Source organism: Pogona vitticeps, chromosome 6, assembly GCF_051106095.1.
Source record: "Pogona vitticeps strain Pit_001003342236 chromosome 6, PviZW2.1, whole genome shotgun sequence".
NCBI lineage: Eukaryota > Metazoa > Chordata > Lepidosauria > Squamata > Agamidae > Pogona > Pogona vitticeps.
The window spans coordinates 49,981,699-50,001,174 of NC_135788.1; the positions used below are offsets into that span (position 1 = coordinate 49,981,699).

The window sequence follows — 19,476 nt, forward strand, 5'->3', positions numbered from 1 at the left end:
TGCTAATCACTCCCACTGCAAGTGGGAGCAGATCAACAAACCATTTACAAAATCTGGCAAGAGCCCACTCTTTGGCTTGTTTCTCTCCCAACAAGCCAAACAAATAATCTAGGATTTCTTTTAGAGCTAATTCTCTCACTTGCTGAGAAGGAGACAAGATGGTCATTTTCCTGCCAGGGTAGCACACTATGATAAATAAAGTGCAGTGCAGAACAAAGTGATCTGTTTAGACTCTCCTCCTGCAAACAGGAGTGATTGGGGTGGTGAGCCAGGTTTCCAATGGAACCTTTGCTTATCATGATGTTCCAACCAGGCCAAAATGAGGGGTGATAATATCCAAATTAAAAACAAACATACCAGCAAACACCAAATGTCCTGCCTTGGGTTTCGTGCCATACACATTGCAACTGCTGAAATGAAAGAATGGCAAGAGCCCAAGAGTGGTATGATTAAACAGAACGAACCTAGTGGTTCTCTTCCAACACAGATCAGCTGCGTGTGTGTTACACAGCAAAAGATTTTTGGACAGACAGAAGCAGTTTCCAGATGTCATGAAAGTGACATCTGGCAAATACACAGTAAGTCTCTTGAGTACACCTGAAGACTTTCTCAAGGAATTACCTTTCACAGCCTTGAGGGCCTGTTAAAATTATGAGTTCCTGAGAGCTGTTATTCCCAGTGTCAAGTACTGCCAACACCTTAGTGCTGAAAGGAATTACTGATGAATCATCATAAAAAGAAACAAAAGTGGCCTTGTTCATCCATATGGAAAAACACCCAAATCTAGTATCAGGCAGCATATTCATTAGAAGGAGCCAAAGTATCAAAAATATTTAGCAAGATATGGCCTCACATACTTTAGAGAGAAAAGTGGATCACTGACTTGTCATCTTACAAACACAAAGCTCATTTTTTAGTTTTTGGAAAAATAAAGCACTTTTGAATCCATCTTTTTTTGTTCGATCAAAATAGACATTTGAATGTGGTTGGGGCTAGAATCTAACACCTGCCAGTTCTGTTTCACTGTACAGTTCCTTTAGGAATGTACGCATATATGTTTTCAATGTCTTTTGCTGTGTTAAGAATATCTCGATGAAATTATCACTGTGATTTAGCAAGGTCCCTGGCATTTATTCGCAGGTTGAAAACCTGTTGCTTTGTTACATGGGCAGAAAGCAAAAGGTGTAACATGAACTCGCTTCTAGCTAACAATTAAGGAGTAAAGGTAAAGGTTCCCCTTGACATTTTTTAGTCCAGTCGTGTCCAACTCTAGAGGGTGGCGCTCATTCCGCTTTTCAAGCTGTAGAGCCAGCGCTTGTCTGAAGACAGTTTCTGTTGCCACGTGGCCAGTGTGTTTAGGGAATGCCGTTTTACCTTCCCACCAAGATGGTACCTATTTATCTACTCGCATTCACATGCTTTTGAACTGCTAAGTTGGTGAGGAGTTGGGACAAAGTGACGGGAGCTCACTCTGTCACGTGGATTCAATCTTACGACTGCTGGTCTTCTGACCCTGCAGCACAGGCTTCTGCGGTTTAGCCCACAGCGCCACCACGTCCCAGCAATTAAGGAGTCATCCCTGCAATTTTCAGGGGCCCATACACACACTGGCTTAGAGAAGACTTGCGAATCCCAGCAGGTGCTCATTACAGGCTAGAATCAATTGAGTGTTACACCTTTGCCTTCTGCCTGCATAGCAAAACAACATGACTTTAGCCACTGAGGCATATAAAGGAAAAATAATTCTTATCAAGGCAAAAGTAGCCTTGGGAAATGATAAGCATACTTAACTCCATTTTCTAAGCACAAAACTGATGTTGAAAACAATCTATCCATAGTGCTTCAAAATGCATATGCAGTGGCTAAACTGCAGTACTGCAGCCAAGCCTCTCTGCTCATTTCCTGAGTTTGATCCTGACGGGTTCAGGTAACCAGCTCAAGGCTGACTCAGCCTTCCATCCTTCCGACGTTGGTAATATGAGTACTCGGCTCACTGGGGGAGCAAACTGTTCTTTGGATAATTATGCTGTAAACCACCCAAAGAGTGCTCTAGCACTATGGGGTGATGTATAACAACAACCTACTAAGTAACTGCTTTATTTCTCCAGTATTGTTCACCACTTAATACATGACCAGTATTTTGGCAACACACTATTCCTGGATTAACTCTCCATTAATTTGATGTGATGTTTGCACTCTTCCTAGGTTGTACTTTATTACAGCAAGTGTGTGTGCGTGCACGCGCGCACAAACACACACACACACGCACACACACACACACACAAGCCCAGCAAAAAAGGTATTCAAAGGCAGTTTGGACTGTCAAGACAACTTGTACACAAACAAGAAATAATACATAAACAGGCATGAAGTGAACAGACACTGGTGTACTCATAAATAATGGTATATGATTAGAAATGGAGTTAATAGACATTTTAAAATCTCTCCTTTCTGGAAAATAATCACACATAATAATAATAATTGCATGCTATCAAGTCAATTCTGACTTGCGGTGACCCTTTCCAGGGTTTTCTAGGAAGAGAATACACAGAACTGCTTTACCCTTCTTCTGAGGGTGCTTTGGGACTGTGCAGCTTGCCCATGACCACGCAAGCTGGCTTTTCTCCCAGGAAGCAAAGTGAGGAACTGCACTCCCAACCTCTGGCTCCACAGCCAGATACCTAAACCACTGAGTTAGTACAGCCAGCTAATCACATATAAAACAAGCTATATACATAGTTATATGCAAGTACAACTCTACCCTCCCTCTCAAACTGATCCAACTTGGAAACATCTTTAATAAGGTCTTACAGTCACAATACATTATCTGGGTTCTAGATCAGCATCAAATTAAAGGCTACCTAGTTTGTCTATCTGTTCTAAGCAGTACTGTGAGATTTATTTCAGAACTCTTAACATACAAGGTTTTCCAGTTTTTCTGGTTGCTGCTTTAGTACTGAAGTCAATACAAGAATGTACTCATTGTCACCTGCAAATAAAAATTTATCTTGCTTCTTAATGAGTTATTTTGTAAAACTCTTACATGGCCAAGAGATGGTCATATCCTTAAGTATATTTCAGTGGTCACTGTTTGTTATTATGTGACAAAAATGTAGGTTTTCTTTCTGACAAGAATGGTGAAAACGAGGCACAAGACATGATTGGATATGAGATAAATGCTAAAAAACGAAACAGTAATTTGTGAAGGATTCGGTGACTATTGTGTCATCTAATTATGCAGCAGCTCACACATACCTTTACTAGACAATTTTTATGCCCAGGAATACTTCCATGTACATATAAGAGGTTGTGCTTCGTGTTGACCCGCCACACCTGAAAAATTGCAATTACCAAAATGAAGCCAAAATATTTTACTGTAGTGTCTTCTTTGCTAAATATAGCCACAAAATGTTTCCAAAGATGATACTCTATGAAAAATTCCAAAGATGATACTCTATGAAAAACTTAGGAGAAATAAGAACTCTATAGTTCATTAGCACAACAACATCAATAGATACAGTAAATTGCTCCTCAGTTTGTCAGACAGATTGAAATATGCTGGGTATTGAGGCACATTGATAGTTCAACTTGTGCCTCTAATGTGGTAGGACCGCCACCTTGGGGATGTCATGTTTTCCCACCTTTGCACCACGGTGGCCATGCTGGTGAGTGCAATTAAGGGAAGGCCTCTCTCTTTCCTCTCAAACAATGCTGTAGTCACTTTGAGATGAAAAGTGGAAAGAGGTCCTGCATTAACAGCAGCAGTCCCTTCCTTGAGCTTCTGAAGAGGAAAAAGGGTGTCTGCTACTGAGTGAAAGTAATTACACATGAAGAATCTACTTTATCAGCAGTGAGTATGTCCTGCATGTTGCTACACAGCCCCACCACTGGCCCACATGCATAATACTCACCTTTAGTCCTCTTTGTGTTCTGAACCAGTTACCCAACTGTCCTGGCATCTTCTTCCCCTTAAAGACCTTGGCAACCCCCTATGTCAACAACATCAAAGAACAGTTAGACCAGTGCCATGGAAGTGCTCCTCTATTTAACATTCTCAAGGGTAAAACAAGATTCGAAAGCTGAATACAAATTACATAGCAGCATGTGTTGCATATTAGTTAAACTGGCAGTTCAGTGCAGACCTATATCTGTTTATTCAGAAATAAGGCCCATTATATTCAGTGGAGCTCAATCCCAGAGAAGTAGATTATAGGGATGCATCTTGTAGTAATTTCTTGGACGTTCCATTCAATTCTTTTCTTCCCTTAGAAGTTTATTAAAAACTCTTGAGCAGCAAAAAACAAAATATTTAAATATCCTAAGGTAATTCAGCTATTTGTCTGAAGAAGTGGATTTATCTATGAAAGCTCACATTAAAATATAACAGTTTTTAAGGTGCCACAATGTTTTTGTCTTCTTTATTTTTAAAAAAATTGTTTTGTTTTTGCCTGACATGTTCTCTTCTAATAATGTGGGAACCTGGTCTTCAGAGAATGAGTAACAGAACAATTGTTTCTGTTAACACTTTTGCTTTACACAAAATACTATCTTGCTGTTGTCAACAAAATAAATTCAAAGAAAAGATTACTCTTAAGTAGGGAAAGTGCTCTACCTATTCAAGCTCCCTATCACCTAATAGCCAACCAGATTTATGCAGTCAAATTGTTCTTGGAGAAAACTAAAATGTTCAATTTCTGTTATTTACCTCTAAATTATTAAGTTTACAATATTTAGAAAATGCCTTTAAAGATGGCTTGAGACCAATTCTGGACTAGGACAAAGGTAATGCATCAACTACAAAAAGAAGAATTGCTATACTCCACTGGGCCAATTTTGGTGGATTACAAAATTTACCAAAAGAGAGGTCAAGACCATTTAGGGGAAAAAAAGACAACAAAGGAGAAAGTAAACATTGCTGCACTCCTTTGTTTAATTTGAGTTTGTTCTTTCCTCCTTTAAACCACAGTGCATTTGGCTTGTGCCACCAAAATTAAGTCTTTGCATCAGGCCTAACAAGAATGTTTCAATAGAATGCTCAATTTCCACCAAAGTTTACCATAATTACTTCAATCAAAGGCCCCTTTCAGGTCTCTAAAGGCCACAAAAAGGCATCTACCTGGGATAGCTGTCTACTTTTCTGTTAAATGCTTCACACAAGGCAATGGTCACCGATAGAGCAATTTCTTCTAAAGCCAATTTGTTCTTGGTCTATGATATTCTTGGCCTCTAGCCATTCCTTCAGTAGGACTAATAGACCATTGTCTAGAAAGAGAGGAGACTAATTGGTTGACAGTGGTCTCTGGTCTTTTTAAAGTAATGGTACTATTGTGGCACATTTCCATATATCCATAATGGATCCTATGTCATTGACCCAACTGAATACTGGGCTGAGACTGATGCCCACTACCGATGATCAGCCCTAAATAATTCATTTGGAACCACATCTGGACCTAAGTTTTTTCCCTGGTACTAATGATTTCATTAGGTTCTATATAGGGGTTTCTTCTAGCAGAAATAGTTTTGCCCTTGCTTGGGTTGCTGCTTTTCAGAAAATAATTTCTTATCTATCCCAGGTTTGAGGGGAGATACAAAACAGATTAGAATAATGTGAACACAAAGAGAAATTTATTATAGATCAAAACATAGTATCATTTCCATTATTAATATTCATTGTCACATGTTTCCAGGCTTTATATGATTATCTCCTGTTCCTTTCTTTAATTAGATAGTTATAGGCTGCTTTTAAACTCAACAATTCTCTTAAGGTCAATATTGTATTATTATGCCTAACATTCCATTCAATTCAATGGCAGTCATTACAATTTTCCGCATGTAATTTCCCAACAGACTGCTTGATTTAGGATACTCTGGGATTGATTTGAATGTACTGGATTCACATCTAAACCCACTGGGGCAGATCCTATTTATTTTTTTAAATGTGCACAAGAGGAATTACAAAAGTCCACAGCTGTCAATAAACAAGCTCGTGGCCATATGTTGGTCATGTGTGCTTGCATCCTGTCAATAAGCCATAGCTCTTTCTGGAATTCCTCATGCAACGTGCATGAAAAACCAATAGAACTCTGCTCATTGAAATCAAGGAGACATATTGAAAAAAAGCAATAATAATGGTTAAAAATACTTACTGAAGTGGAAACCGATCCAGGTCGTCGGTGTGTCTTAGTCTGGCCATGGGTTGCAGGCTGGCCTTTGAATCCCCATCTTTTCATGACTCCTTGGAAGCCTTTGCCAATTCTAAAAGCAAATAAGGCAAATTAATTATATTTTGAAATAGTCATCAAGGAAAAAGGATACAGAACAAGGCTCCAAACAATGCCTGATGCCATTATACTTTGTTTGAAGAGTACACACAGTTTGGTTGGACTGCAACTGCTAGAGATATCTGATCTGGCCACAGCAACACATGCCTTTGTTGTATCTTGTTTGAATTACTCTAACAGGTTCTAAGTAGTTTGACTTTGAAACCTGTTCAGAAACTTCAGCTGGTCTAAAATGCAGTGGCCAATCAGGCTATTTACTGGCACTACTCATACTAAACATGAAAGTCCCTTGTTACACCAACCTGGCCTGGCTACCAGTCTGTTCCTAAGCAAAATTCAAAGTTCCAGTTGCAATCATAAAGACTTATATATAATTTGGATCCTGGTTATCTGGAGGACTGTATTCTTGCATATAAACCCACCCAGATTTTGAGATCTTTGTGGGAGGTTCAGCTTTCAGTCCTCTCACTGATGCATGTCCAGGGCAAATCTGAGAAAGAGCTTTCTTAATGGCTGCTCCCAGACTTTGGAACTCTGACCCAAAGGCAGGCCTTTGGTAATCAACCTTGCTTGTTTGCAGAAGGGCCTTTAAAAAAAAACTGGTGCTTTATGCTGGTTTTTAAAATATTTTATGCTTCTATTCAATTTGTTTTAATTACATTTGTACAATTTCAATTGTATCTATACTATAATATGCTTCCAGTCCCATTTGTAAGAGAAGTATATAAAATAAATATTTATTTTGGCTTTGAGGAATATATATATATCTTTCCAAATTATCCTCAGGAGTTTTAGAATATTGTTATTATTTTTGATTCACATATAGATTTCCTGCAGAAAAGGTTAATTTTGAAGTAACTACTCTAGCTGCATAGTAAGGAAAGCAGAATGTAGTCATCCAACATATACCATAGCTTTATCAATTAAGGATCTATATCATTAAAACCTCATCTGTATTGCTTGTAAATAAGTAACAAGAAATATTATAGAACAAGAGGGCACTTCACAATGCTCATCTTGGAACTGACAGAAGCATGAGAGCAAGAGATTCTTAACTCTGAGTCTCAAAGACCATCAGCAAAAGCAGTCTTCAGAAACTCTCATCTGCTAGTAGATCTCAAAACTGTTCCAGTGTTTTTACTTCCCTATGTGTTTTGGAGTTATTTGTATGAAACAATTTAAACGTGCCTATCCCTAAGATATTCCCAAACTGGGAATACTTGTCAAATGACAATCATAAGATCAAGAAACAGTGAAGATAAGCAAAAATAAAAAATAAAATAAAATAAAGGCAATGAACACCAAATCAAATAATTTCAAAGACTAGGATGAAATAGTAAATTCTAAGTAGCATATTCAGTGGCTGCATGCAAATCTGGAAGAAAAATAATTGAATATTCTCCAGGGTATACCATTCCACTCCCATATCAACAGAGCAACAGAAGAGGCAGAGATCATTGAAAGAGGGTTAAAGCAACTGGAAATAAGTACATAAGCACTTGTTATTTAGTCGTTAAGTCGTGTCTGACTCTTTGTGACCCCATGGACCAGAGCACGTCAGGCCCTCCTGTCTTCCACTTGGATCAAATTCATATTGGTAGCCTCAATGACACTGTCCAACCATCTCATCCTCTGTTGTCCCCTTCTCCTCTTGCCTTCACATTTTCCCAACATTAGGGGATTTTCCATGGAATCTTCTCTTCTCATGAGATGGCCAAAGTATTGGAGCCTCAGCTTTGGGATCTGTACTTCCAGTGAGCACTAAGGGTTTATTTCCTTCAGAACAGATATGTTTGATCTCTTTGCAGTCCAGGGGACTCTCAAGAAATTCCTCCTGCACCACAATTCAAAAGCATCAATTCTTCAGCAGTCAGCTTTCTTTATGGTCCAGCTCTCACTTCCATACATCGCTAGTGAAAAAACCATAGCTTTGACTATGCAGACCTTTGTCGGCAAGGTGATGTCTCTGCTTTTAAAGATGCTGTTTAGGTTTGTCATCACTTTCCTCTCAAGAAGCAGGTGTCTTTTAATTTTGTGGCTGCTGTCTCCATCTGCAGTGATCATGGAGCCCAAGAAAGTAAAATCTGTCATTGCCTCCATATCTTCCACTTGTATTTGCCAGGAAGTGATAGGATCAGTGGCCATGATCTTTTTTTGAGGTTGAGCTTCAGACCATTTTTGCGCTCTCCTCCTTCACCTTCATTAATTCCTCCTCACTTTCTGCCATCAGAGTAATATCATCTGCATATCGGAGGTTGTTGATATTTCTTCTGGCAATCTTAATTCCAGGTTGGGATTCCTCCAATACAGCCTTTTGCATGATGTATTCTGCATATAAGTTAAATAAGCAGGGAAACAATATACAGCCTTGCTGCACTCCTTTCCCAAATTTGAACCAAGCAATTGTTCCATATCCAGTTCAAACTGTTGCTTCCTGTCCCACATATAGATTTCTCAGGAAGTAGATAAGGTGATCAGGCACTCCCGTTTCTTTAAGGACTTGCCATAGTTTGCTGTGGTCGACACAGTCAAAGGCTTCTGCATAGTCAATGAAGCAGAAGTAGATGTTTTTCTGGAACTCTCTGGCTTTCTCCATAATCCAGCGCATGTTAGCCATTTGAGCTCTAGTTCCTCTGCTTTCTTCCCCCTGTTCTGTCTCAGCAGGGGTCTGAAAGGACTAGGGGACGCTAATTTGGTGGGAAAAGGAGAGGATAGAAAGGAGGGGAAGGAGGAGGAGGGGGAGAGCAGTCTGAAAGAGGAAAAGAGAGAGGTGTGTTGAGTTGAGGAGGATATTACAGAACAAAGAGAAGACTTAATAGATTTGATACAAGAATATCCCTGGATAGGGGGATGGGTAGAGCTTCAAATACCAGAGAATATGCAGAGAAAGAATGGAGAAGACAAACCTATAGAAAACTACCATATTGTGGTGAGAGAAAGAATATAAAGCTTGGGTAAGGGGGGAAGAACAAATCAAAGAAGAGAGATTTATTTAGCCAAATGGGAGATCCCGTCGGCGACCCCTGCTGAGACAGAACAGGCGGAAGAATGTCTGGGAGCCGCAGGTGGGCTGGGTGTACCATCCACAACCATAGCCCTGACAGACAATATGCCAGACACCTCGGGCACTAGGCAGAAATGGACACCTAGAGTTAAGAGTTCATCTTCTATTTTGTTGCAAGGAGAGTTACCTGGTTTGATGGAAGTTAAGAAGTATGGTTTGTTGTTAAAAGCGGAACCAGATAATGTGAACATGTTTGAGACTGATAAATTGTTAGATAATAAACCTGTTTTGTTGGAAGATTTTGGACTACTGTTGCCTCCTTTACACACAAATGCATTGAAAGGAGTAAAGGACTTCAACTATGATCGTCGTTGTTGTTTAGTTGTTTAGTCAAGTCCAACTCTTCGTGTCCCCATGGACCAGAGCATGGCGAGCCCTCCTATCTTCCACTGCCTCCTGAGTTTGGTCAAATTCATGTTGGTTGCTTCGATGACACTGTCCAACCATCTCATCCTCGGTCGTCCCCTTCTCCTCTTGCCTTCACACTTTCCCAACATCAAAGTCTTTTCCAAGGAGTCTTCTCTTCTCATGAGATGGCCAAAGTACTGGAGCCTCAGCTTCAGGATCTGTCCTTCCAGTGAGCACTCAGGGTTGATTTCCTTTAGAATTGATAGGTTTGTTCTCCTTGCAGTCCAGGGAACTCTCAGGAGCCTCCTCCAGCACCATAATTCAAAGGCATCAATACTTTGGCGGTCATGACCAGTGGCCATGATCTTAGTTTTTTTGATGTTGAGTTTCAGACTGTTTTTTGCACTCTCCTCTTTCACCCTCATTACAAGGTTCTTTAATTCCTCCTCACTTTCTGCCATAAGAGTGGTATCATCTGCATATCGGAGGTTGTTGATATTTCTTCTGGCAATCTTAATTCCGGCTTGGGATTCCTGCAGTCCAGCCTTCCGCATGATGTATTCTGCATGTAAGTTAAATAAGCCAGGGGACAATATACAGCCTTGTCGTACTCCTTGTTACATACAGCACTGATGTTACCTGTCTGTCATGGGTTTGGAGGGAAAGTTCCATCCTATGGGGAGTGGAAGGCGGGACATCAGGAGGAGGGGCTGTACTGTATATATATGTGGAGCGTGTGAGGAGAGCTGAAGAAGAAGCTGGAGAAGAGCTGAGAGAAGAAGCTTGAGTGGGAGTCTGTGTGTCAGACAGGGTACTACTGTGTGTCAGTCAGTACCAACCTGATAGGTTCAGGTGTCTGTAGGGTTGGCCAGAACTGATAGGTTCAGGGTCTGTGCTTTAGTTAAATGCGTTCTTTGTGAACCAAACTGGTGTATGTATGATTGAGACTAAGCCACGTTACTGTATCTTATTCATTTGATCATTTTATTTTCCCTGTGTGTTATGTAAATAAACCTTGTTCTTTTATTTGTTAAAAATCCATCCCTGGTCTGTGTGACTTCTTATAGGGAATGGTTGGTGGCAGCTTAGTGAGACTGTGGCATATCCCAGTAGGTCTGGGGTTGTCACATTGATTGGTGTCCAGCGTGTGGGATACGACTGGTCCAGTTGTCCAGTGGTCCAGCAAAGCCTTGGCAAGTGTGCCCAGAGCAAGGGGGGTCTAGTCAGGGACAATCTGAGGGCGCGTAGGTAATCTTCTAGGCGTACCTCACGGGGAGGTGCGCTAGTGGAAGAACGTGCCAACTGGGGAGACTAGATTAGGGAGCTCTGAGGCAACCTGTTTTGGCGGGAAAAAGCTGAGGCAAAACTGTGTGAAGTAGCAGTGATCTAGCCTGTCTGCTGAGAGGCCTAGCAGAGGGGGGTGGACTCTGGCTGGCTACAGTTGCAAGTTAGTGCTGAAGAACAGCAGCAATCTAGAGAAGGCTGGTTCTGAGGCAAAAGAAAGAAAAAAAAAGTGGTCGCTTTATTCTGAGGCTTGACTTTTGAAAGCAGCCTGTTCTGGGGGGGGGGATTATGCCCTTGACTCGAAGCCAAATGGCAGAAATGGGTGAAGTGAAAGACCCACAGGTGGACCAAGGTTCTGAGGAGGAATTTGGCTCAGTGCAGGATGAGAGCACGGGAGAACAGAACCCAGAACTCAAAAAAATGCTCATAGCCCAACAGCATGAACTGAGGGTGAGGGAAATGGAGGAAAGGGAAAGAGAGAAACAGAGACGCTTTGAGTTAGAGAGAGAGAGAATGGAAAAAGAAGAAAGATTAGAGAGAGAGAAAATTGCTCTGGAAAAGGAAAGGATGGCGTTTGAGTTGAGAAAATTGGAAATGATGAACCAGAACAATAATAACAATAGGGATTCTGAGGGAGGCCAATTGTCTAAAACTGACCTGAAGAAATTCCCTGTGTACCACAAGGGAGATTGCCCTGAGGTGTTCTTTTCCCTAGTGGAAAGAGCGTTTGTGGACTTCTCAGTAAGGGAAACTGAGAAGATGACAATTATGCGATCTCTAATCAGTGGCAGCCTGGCAGAAGTCTATGCAGAGATACCAGAGGAGCTGCTAAAAGACTTCTCTGAGTTTAAAAAACTGGTGTTTGCCAGACATGGGATAAATGCGGAACAGCTGAGGCAAAGATTCAGGTCCCTCACAAAGAAACCAGAGCAGACTTTTACCCAAGTGGGGGCCCAACTGGTGAGGCTGCTAGAGAAATGGCTATCTCAGGAGGGAACAGAGACCTTCCAGCAGCTCAAAGACTTGATAGCGCTGGAACAGTTCTATTCAGTCCTGCATGGGGAACTGAAGTTCCAGGTGAGGGAAAGGAAACCGAAATCTGTGGCGGAGGCGGCCGAGATCGCAGATTTCATTTCCCAAATAAGAAAGCCCTTAGGTGCTGAGGGGAAATCGATAGGTAAACCCAAAGAAACCTACAGCAAGTACTCTCAGGGACCAGGAAGAAACCAGCAAGGGGGAGGGACCCATGGTGAAGGGAAGCCCTCAGACACGAAACCAAGACCTCAGATTTTGGAGGGAAAACCAAAACAAGATGAGAAAGACTCAAAATACACCAGAAAATGTTATTTCTGTCAAGGAAAGGGCCATCTAATCTCAGAGTGTGAGAAATTAAAGCAGTTAAAAGGAAATGTGCCTCATGATTCGAGTGGAACCAAGCCAAAAGCTGTGTTCTGTGTCCAGAAAGAGCAAAGCTCCTTGTCACTGAGGGAGCCTGTTGCCATGGCTACTCAATCTGGAACAGTTACATCTGCTGATCAGGCTGAGGAAAATGGTCCTCTTGTGGAGGTCAGGCGCTGCTTACTTGTGAGAACAGATTCACAGTTGTTTGAAACAGCAGGGGTGGACGTAGGAATACTTGACCATCAGTATCGGGGGTTAAGGGATACTTGTTCCCAGGTGACCCTGTGCCATCCAGATATTATTCCTAGGGAGTATGTAATCCCAAATGAGAGCATAAAGGTGGCAGGGATTGAGGGACAGGTGATCTCACTGCCAGTAGCGGAGGTAACTGTGAGCTTTCAAGGCTGGAGGGGAGTTTGGCGGCTAGCGATTTCAGCGACTCTGCCAGCAGCCGTGCTCGTGGGAAATGACCTGGCTGAACATGTGAAACGGGTGCTAGTGATTACACGCTCACAAGCCACCACGGGGACAGTTCAGGGGGGTACTGATGAGCCCGAGACGGAAGCAGAGGGGAGTGCCGAAGCTGAGGTGGAAACCTTAACCACAGACAGTCGATTTGGCCAAGAGCAAAAGGCAGACGCCACTCTCCAAAAGTGTTTTGAACAGGTGACAGACGCCCAGCTAACACCTGAAACCCCAGTGAGATTTCTAGAGAAAAAGGGGATTTTATATAGAGAGACCCTGAGGAATATCTCAAAAGGGGGAGATGGGATCAGAAGTCAGCTAGTGGTACCTGAAAAGTATCGCCCCATGATCTTACAAAGGGGGCACTCTGACATGTTTGCTGCGCACTTAGGGGTGAACAAGACACAGCAGAGAATTACACAGAATTTTTACTGGCCTGACATAGGGAAGCAGATCAGGGAGTTCTGTAAACAATGTGATGTGTGTCAGCGGCAGGGGAATAATCGTGACAGGACCAAAGCAAAGTTGTGCCCTTTGCCTGTGATTGACACTCCGTTCAAATGCATAGGGGTGGATATTGTGGGACCTTTGCCCAAGGCCACAAAGAGGGGGAACAGGTTCATTCTCACCATTGTGGACCATGCCACGAGGTACCCTGAAGCCATACCCTTGACTAACATTGAAACTAACACAGTGGCAGATGCCTTGGTGGGGTATATGTCCAGGATGGGATTTGCCTCAGAAATAATCACAGATTTGGGCGCATCATTCACATCGAAGCTCATGAAACGCTTATGGCAACTCTGTGGAATTAAGCACAAGGAAACCACTGCCTATCACCCTGAAAGTAATGGGTTAACTGAGAAGTTCAATGGGACTCTGATGCGCATGATTAGGGCTTACTTGGCAGAGAATCCGAACAATTGGGACCAGAAGCTGCAATCCCTTTTGTTTGCTTATCGATCAGTGCCACAAGCCAGTACCGGGTTCAGTCCGTTTGAACTTTTATTTGGGAGAAGGGTGAAAGGGCCCCTTGATTTGATCAAACAAAATTGGGAGCAGATCACCCAGGATGACCCACAAGACGTTGTGACATATATAGACACCTTAAGGAATGACCTAAAGGGAAACCTAGAGCTAGCAGCAGAGACCCTGCAAGCTCAAAAGGTCAGAAAGAAAGCTTGGGATGACCAGGAAGGCAGGGAGAGGCACTTTAACCCAGGGGAGGAAGTGCTTTGGCCTAGGCTCTGCCAAGAGAACAAACTGCAGCTGGGTAGCCCAGAAATAAAATACTTGGGTCACATGGTAGGGGGAGGAGTGATAAAACCCCTAGAGGCTAAGATAGAAGCAGTTCGTGATTGGCCTAGACCCAACACCAAGAAAAAAGTCAAATCATTTCTTGGGTTGGTGGGCTACTACAGAAAGTTCATCCCGAGGTTTAGCGAGATTGCGGCTCCGCTGACCGATCTGACGCGGAAGAAGACTGATGACCGCATCCCGTGGACCAGCGACTGTGAGGAGGCGTTCCAGAGGTTGAAGGAGGCCCTCATCAACTATCCAGTGCTGCGTGCTCCAGACTTCGACCGGGAGTTCATCATATACACCGATGCGTCTAACAGCGGGGTAGGAGCAGTTCTTTGCCAGGAGGATGAAAATGGTGACCAGCATCCAGTGTCCTACCTGAGTAGGAAACTCCAGAAAGGTGAGAGACATCTGGCAACCGTGGAAAAGGAGTGCCTGGCCATAGTCTACGCGATCCAGAAGGCCAAGCCTTACATCTGGGGAAGACATTTTATTCTGTGCACTGACCATTCACCATTGCAATGGTTAAAGACAATGAAAACCCACAATAGCAAACTTATGAGGTGGGCTTTAAACCTGCAAGACTATGACTTTGAAGTGAAGGTGGTCAGAGGGTCAGTGAACTGTGTTGCTGACGCCTTGTCAAGAAGACCCGAAGAATGAAGACGGCGAAAGAAACATGGACTATGTATATATTTTGATGACAAAAAGTTAAATGTACCTGTTTATTAAACATGATTGGTTTGTATGAATAAAGATAACTTGATGTATTGAAAATGGTAAATGTTTAACTTAGAGTGTAAGTATAAGTAAGTATGATATTGTATGTATAACTGTTTTTGTGTGTTTTAACCAGGTTGTTTTTTGGAGAAAAGCACCTTAGCTTTCCCCCTACAAAACAACTTATAAAGAGGGGAGGTGTTACATACAGCACTGATGTTACCTGTCTGTCATGGGTTTGGAGGGAAAGTTCCATCCTATGGGGAGTGGAAGGCGGGACATCAGGAGGAGGGGCTGTACTGTATATATATGTGGAGCGTGTGAGGAGAGCTGAAGAAGAAGCTGGAGAAGAGCTGAGAGAAGAAGCTTGAGTGGGAGTCTGTGTGTCAGACAGGGTACTACTGTGTGTCAGTCAGTACCAACCTGATAGGTTCAGGTGTCTGTAGGGTTGGCCAGAACTGATAGGTTCAGGGTCTGTGCTTTAGTTAAATGCGTTCTTTGTGAACCAAACTGGTGTATGTATGATTGAGACTAAGCCACGTTACTGTATCTTATTCATTTGATCATTTTATTTTCCCTGTGTGTTATGTAAATAAACCTTGTTCTTTTATTTGTTAAAAATCCATCCCTGGTCTGTGTGACTTCTTATAGGGAATGGTTGGTGGCAGCTTAGTGAGACTGTGGCATATCCCAGTAGGTCTGGGGTTGTCACACTCCTTTCCCAATTTTGATCCAATCAGTTGCTCCATATCCAGTTCTAACTGTTGCTTCCTGTCCCACATATAGGTTTCTCAGGAAATAGATAAGGTGGTCAGGCACTCCCATTTCTTTAAGGATTTGCCCTAGTTTGCTGTGGTCCACACAGTCAAAGGCTTTTGCATAGTCAATGAAGCAGAAGTAGATATTTTTCTGGAACTCTCTGGCTTTCTCCATGATCTAGCGCATGTTAGCAATTTGGTCTCTAGGTCCTCTGCCCCTTCGAAATCCAGCTTGTGCTTCTGGGATCACAGCCACAACTATGATCACAGCCACATAAATGTGAAGTCATATTCACTTGCTGAAAACAAGATCATTTAGTGTAGAAAATATTTAGAGGTGAGTGGCAAGTAAACTAAATATATTTTGCCATCACACTAATACCGATAATTTTTATTTATCCAATAGTAATTGAATGTTTTCATCACAACAGAGATAATTTTATTATATTTTTAAGAAGAATTATGTTCAGTGGGATGCTGAAACAAAGTAACCACATTTGTTCCTGTAGCACTGAGCACATATCAGAAGCTGGGATGTCACTAATGCAAAAGACCGGAGTTTGTGGGGTGGGAAAGGTTGGTCTATAGTCACAAATGCATGATCTGAAGGAGCCAAACGTCAAAGGCAATAGCCCTGTTCAACTTTAATCAACCAGAGTAATCCCTGGTACCACAAGACTAAGTGTTCACTTCAATATTTCATCTGGACGCTCTTTTAAAAAGAAAAAGAAAAAAAAGAGAGAAAGAAGATGAAGAAATGGGAATTATCCACACAGCCACAACTAGTACTTTCTAAGGAATAAAAATCGAAAAGCAATTTCATTGCTATGCATTATATGCTTGTAAGAGACAGTGCTCTGGGCACAGTTCCCGCTTCCCCCCTTGCTGCTTCAAGCTTTTGCAAGATCCAAATATACTGCTAGGGAAATTTTCAGGGTGTAATACACTATAAACAGCAGGTTATTACTGGACAGACATGCATTAAATACAATAAATTCACATCCTGTATTCGTATGTCCTTCAAGCTCTCTTGCAGTATGAAGAACTTAAAAAGACAGAAAGCAAAAGGAGGAAGAAATACAAGTGCAGATCTTTATGCCTTCTCAGATGATACTTTCCCACAGCCTACACACAAACTTTAAGACTGGGAATAAAATCTGGCCTTGTGCTCTTCAACACACACACACCCAACATCACAGACAGACAGACAGACAGACAGACAGACAGACAGACAGACAGACAGACAGACAGACAGACAGACAGACATGCTCCAACGGATTCATCCCTCATTAATTTGTATGGGGACTCTGACCCTGTGGCACAGAACATGAAGCTGGATCTACTCTAAAAATTAAGCTTAAATGTACTGAACTTTGATCAGCCTCCTGCCTCAGCTGCTTCCGTTAAACTCAATTTTAAAACTCTTCAAAACAAATTACAATTTTTACTGGCAAAACTAAGATATAGGAAGGTTTACTTAACTAAAAAAAGGTCCTACATGATTCATTAAAAGCTACATCCACTTGTTTGGCATGTGATGATTTATACTGCACAGTACTAACATATTCTGCTTTGGAGAAGCACAGGGACAAAGTTGTTGCTCTTACTGTTTGAGATGGTCAAATAAGATGGTGTGTACATATTATCATCTATAAAAATAACTGAAAGGTTGGAATGTAGTAGTGGGTGAATATTTGTATCTGAACTGTTGCTCCAAAACTATGAAGCCTGAAGACTTCAAACTTGCTACATACTGCAACAGGATTCTAGATGATTATTTGATTTTCATAACATCTTAATTATCATATTTTTGTATGTACAGGATGACACTTTTTCTTAAAATAGTTAAAGCAAAAACTGAGGGTCATCTTATACACAGAAGTAAGCTGAATCGCTGGCAGGCAGAGCCCTCTCTGTGGGCATGTGAGCCATGCCAATGCTGCTGCCCATGCCAGTCCGGTATAGGGCGCAGTAGTGCTTGCTGCCACGGCTCAGCTCAAGCTCATGCAGACATCTTGTCCCCTGCCCAAAGGGAGCCCGCAAGGGGCGCCAGAGGAGGTGATTGGGCGGCGGCGGCAACGGCAGTAGACACAGGAGGAGCTGCGCTCGGCTGCCCCTTGGCGGCTGCCCACTGACTGTGATTCCGGCGCTGCAGGAGAGTGAGCAAGCGGAGCGGAGCACAACGCAGCACAGGAAGCCCAGGCAAAGGGGCTGCCTATATTTGGGGAGAGGGAAGGCGCCCCCTGGATTGTCCTCTGGAGGATACAGCGGCTCGGAGGGTGCCAGCTGATTTTGGCACTCAGGCTCAAAATTGGGGGGGGGGCGTCTTATACATGGAAAATACAATAATTATAATGTTTCTGCATATTTCAAGTTTGCAGTACCATCTTCAGTCACTAGCTGGCCAATTTCCCTAACCTGTCTATCTCCCCTTGTTGTTGTTCAGTCGTTTAGTCATGTCCGACTCTTCGTGACCCCATGGATCAGAGCACGCCAGGCCCTCCTGTCTTCTACTGCCTCCCGGACCTGGGCCAAATTCATGTTGGTCGCTTCGATGACACTGTCCAACCATCTCATCCTCTGTTGTCCCCTTCTCCTCTTGGCCTCACACTTTCCTAACATCAGGGACCTTTCCAGGGAGTCTTCTCTTCTCATGAGATGGCCAAAGTATTGGAGCCTCAGTTTCAGGATCTGTCCTTCCAGTGAACACTCAGGGTTGATTTCCTTCAAGATGGATAGGTTTGTTCTCCTTGCAGTCCAGGGGACTCTCAAGAGCCTCCACCAGCACCACAGTTCAAAAGCATCAATTCTTCGGCGGTCAGCTTTCTTTATGGTCCAGCTCTCAGTTCCGTACATCACTACAGGAAAAACCATAGCTTTGACTATGCGGACTTTTGTTGGCAAGGTGATGTCTCAGGTTTTTTAAGATGCTGTCGAGGTTTGTCATTGCTTTCCTCCCAAGAAGGAGGCGTCTTTTAATTTCATGGCTGCTGTCACCATCTCCAGTTATCATGGAGCCCAAAAAAGTACAATCTGTCACTACCTCCATATCTTCCCCTTCTATCTGCCAGGAGGTGATGGGACCAGTGGCCATGATCTTAGTTTTTTTTGATGTTGAGCTTCAGACTGTTTTTTGCACTCTCCTCTTTCACCCTCATTACAAGCTTCCTTAATCCCTCTTCACTTTCTGCCATCAGAGTGGTATCATCTGCATATCTGAGGTTGATATTTCTTCCGGCAATCTTAATTCCGTTTTGGGATTCCTCCAGTCCGGCCTTTCACATGATGTATTCTGCATGTAAGTTAAATAAGCAGGGGGACAATATACAGCCTTGTCGTACTCCTATCCCAATTTTGAACCAATCAGTGTTTCCGTATCCAGTTCTAACTGTTGCTTCCTGTCCCACGTATAGGTTTCTCAGGAGATAGATAAGGTGGTCAGGCACTCCCATTTCTTTAAGGACTTGCCATAGTTTGTTGTGGTCCACACAGTCAAAGGCTTTTGCATATTTATTTATTTATTTATTTATTTATTTATTTATTGGACTTATATACCGCCCCATAGCGCTACAAGCACTCTCCGGGCGGTTTACAATTTTAATTATACAGGCTACATATTGCCCCCCCAGCAAGCTGGGTACTCATTTTACCGACCTCGGAAGGATGGAAGGCTGAGTCAACCTTGAGCCAGCTACCTGGGATTTGAACCCCAGGTCGTGAGCACAGTTTTAGCTGCAGTACAGCATTTTAACCACTGCGCCACGAGGCTCTTATGAATGCAGAAGTAGATGTTTTTCTGGAACTCTGTGGCTTTCCCCATAATCCAGCTCATGTTAGCAATTTGGTCTTGAGT

At 42.6% G+C, this 19,476-nt stretch overlaps 1 protein-coding gene across 1 annotated transcript in view; it reads right to left on the bottom strand.

Annotated features, from left to right (window-relative positions):
• The window catches only part of MRPL3 (mitochondrial ribosomal protein L3), a 55,489-nt gene that overhangs the window by 6,729 nt on the left and 29,284 nt on the right, over positions 1-19,476 (bottom strand). The window contains exons 7-9 of the mRNA XM_020806866.3: positions 6,147-6,255; positions 3,912-3,989; positions 3,256-3,333 (exon numbers count right to left, since the gene is read on the bottom strand). Coding sequence (XP_020662525.3) covers positions 3,256-3,333; positions 3,912-3,989; positions 6,147-6,255 — 265 coding nt within the window. The remainder of the gene's footprint in view (positions 1-3,255; positions 3,334-3,911; positions 3,990-6,146; positions 6,256-19,476) is intronic.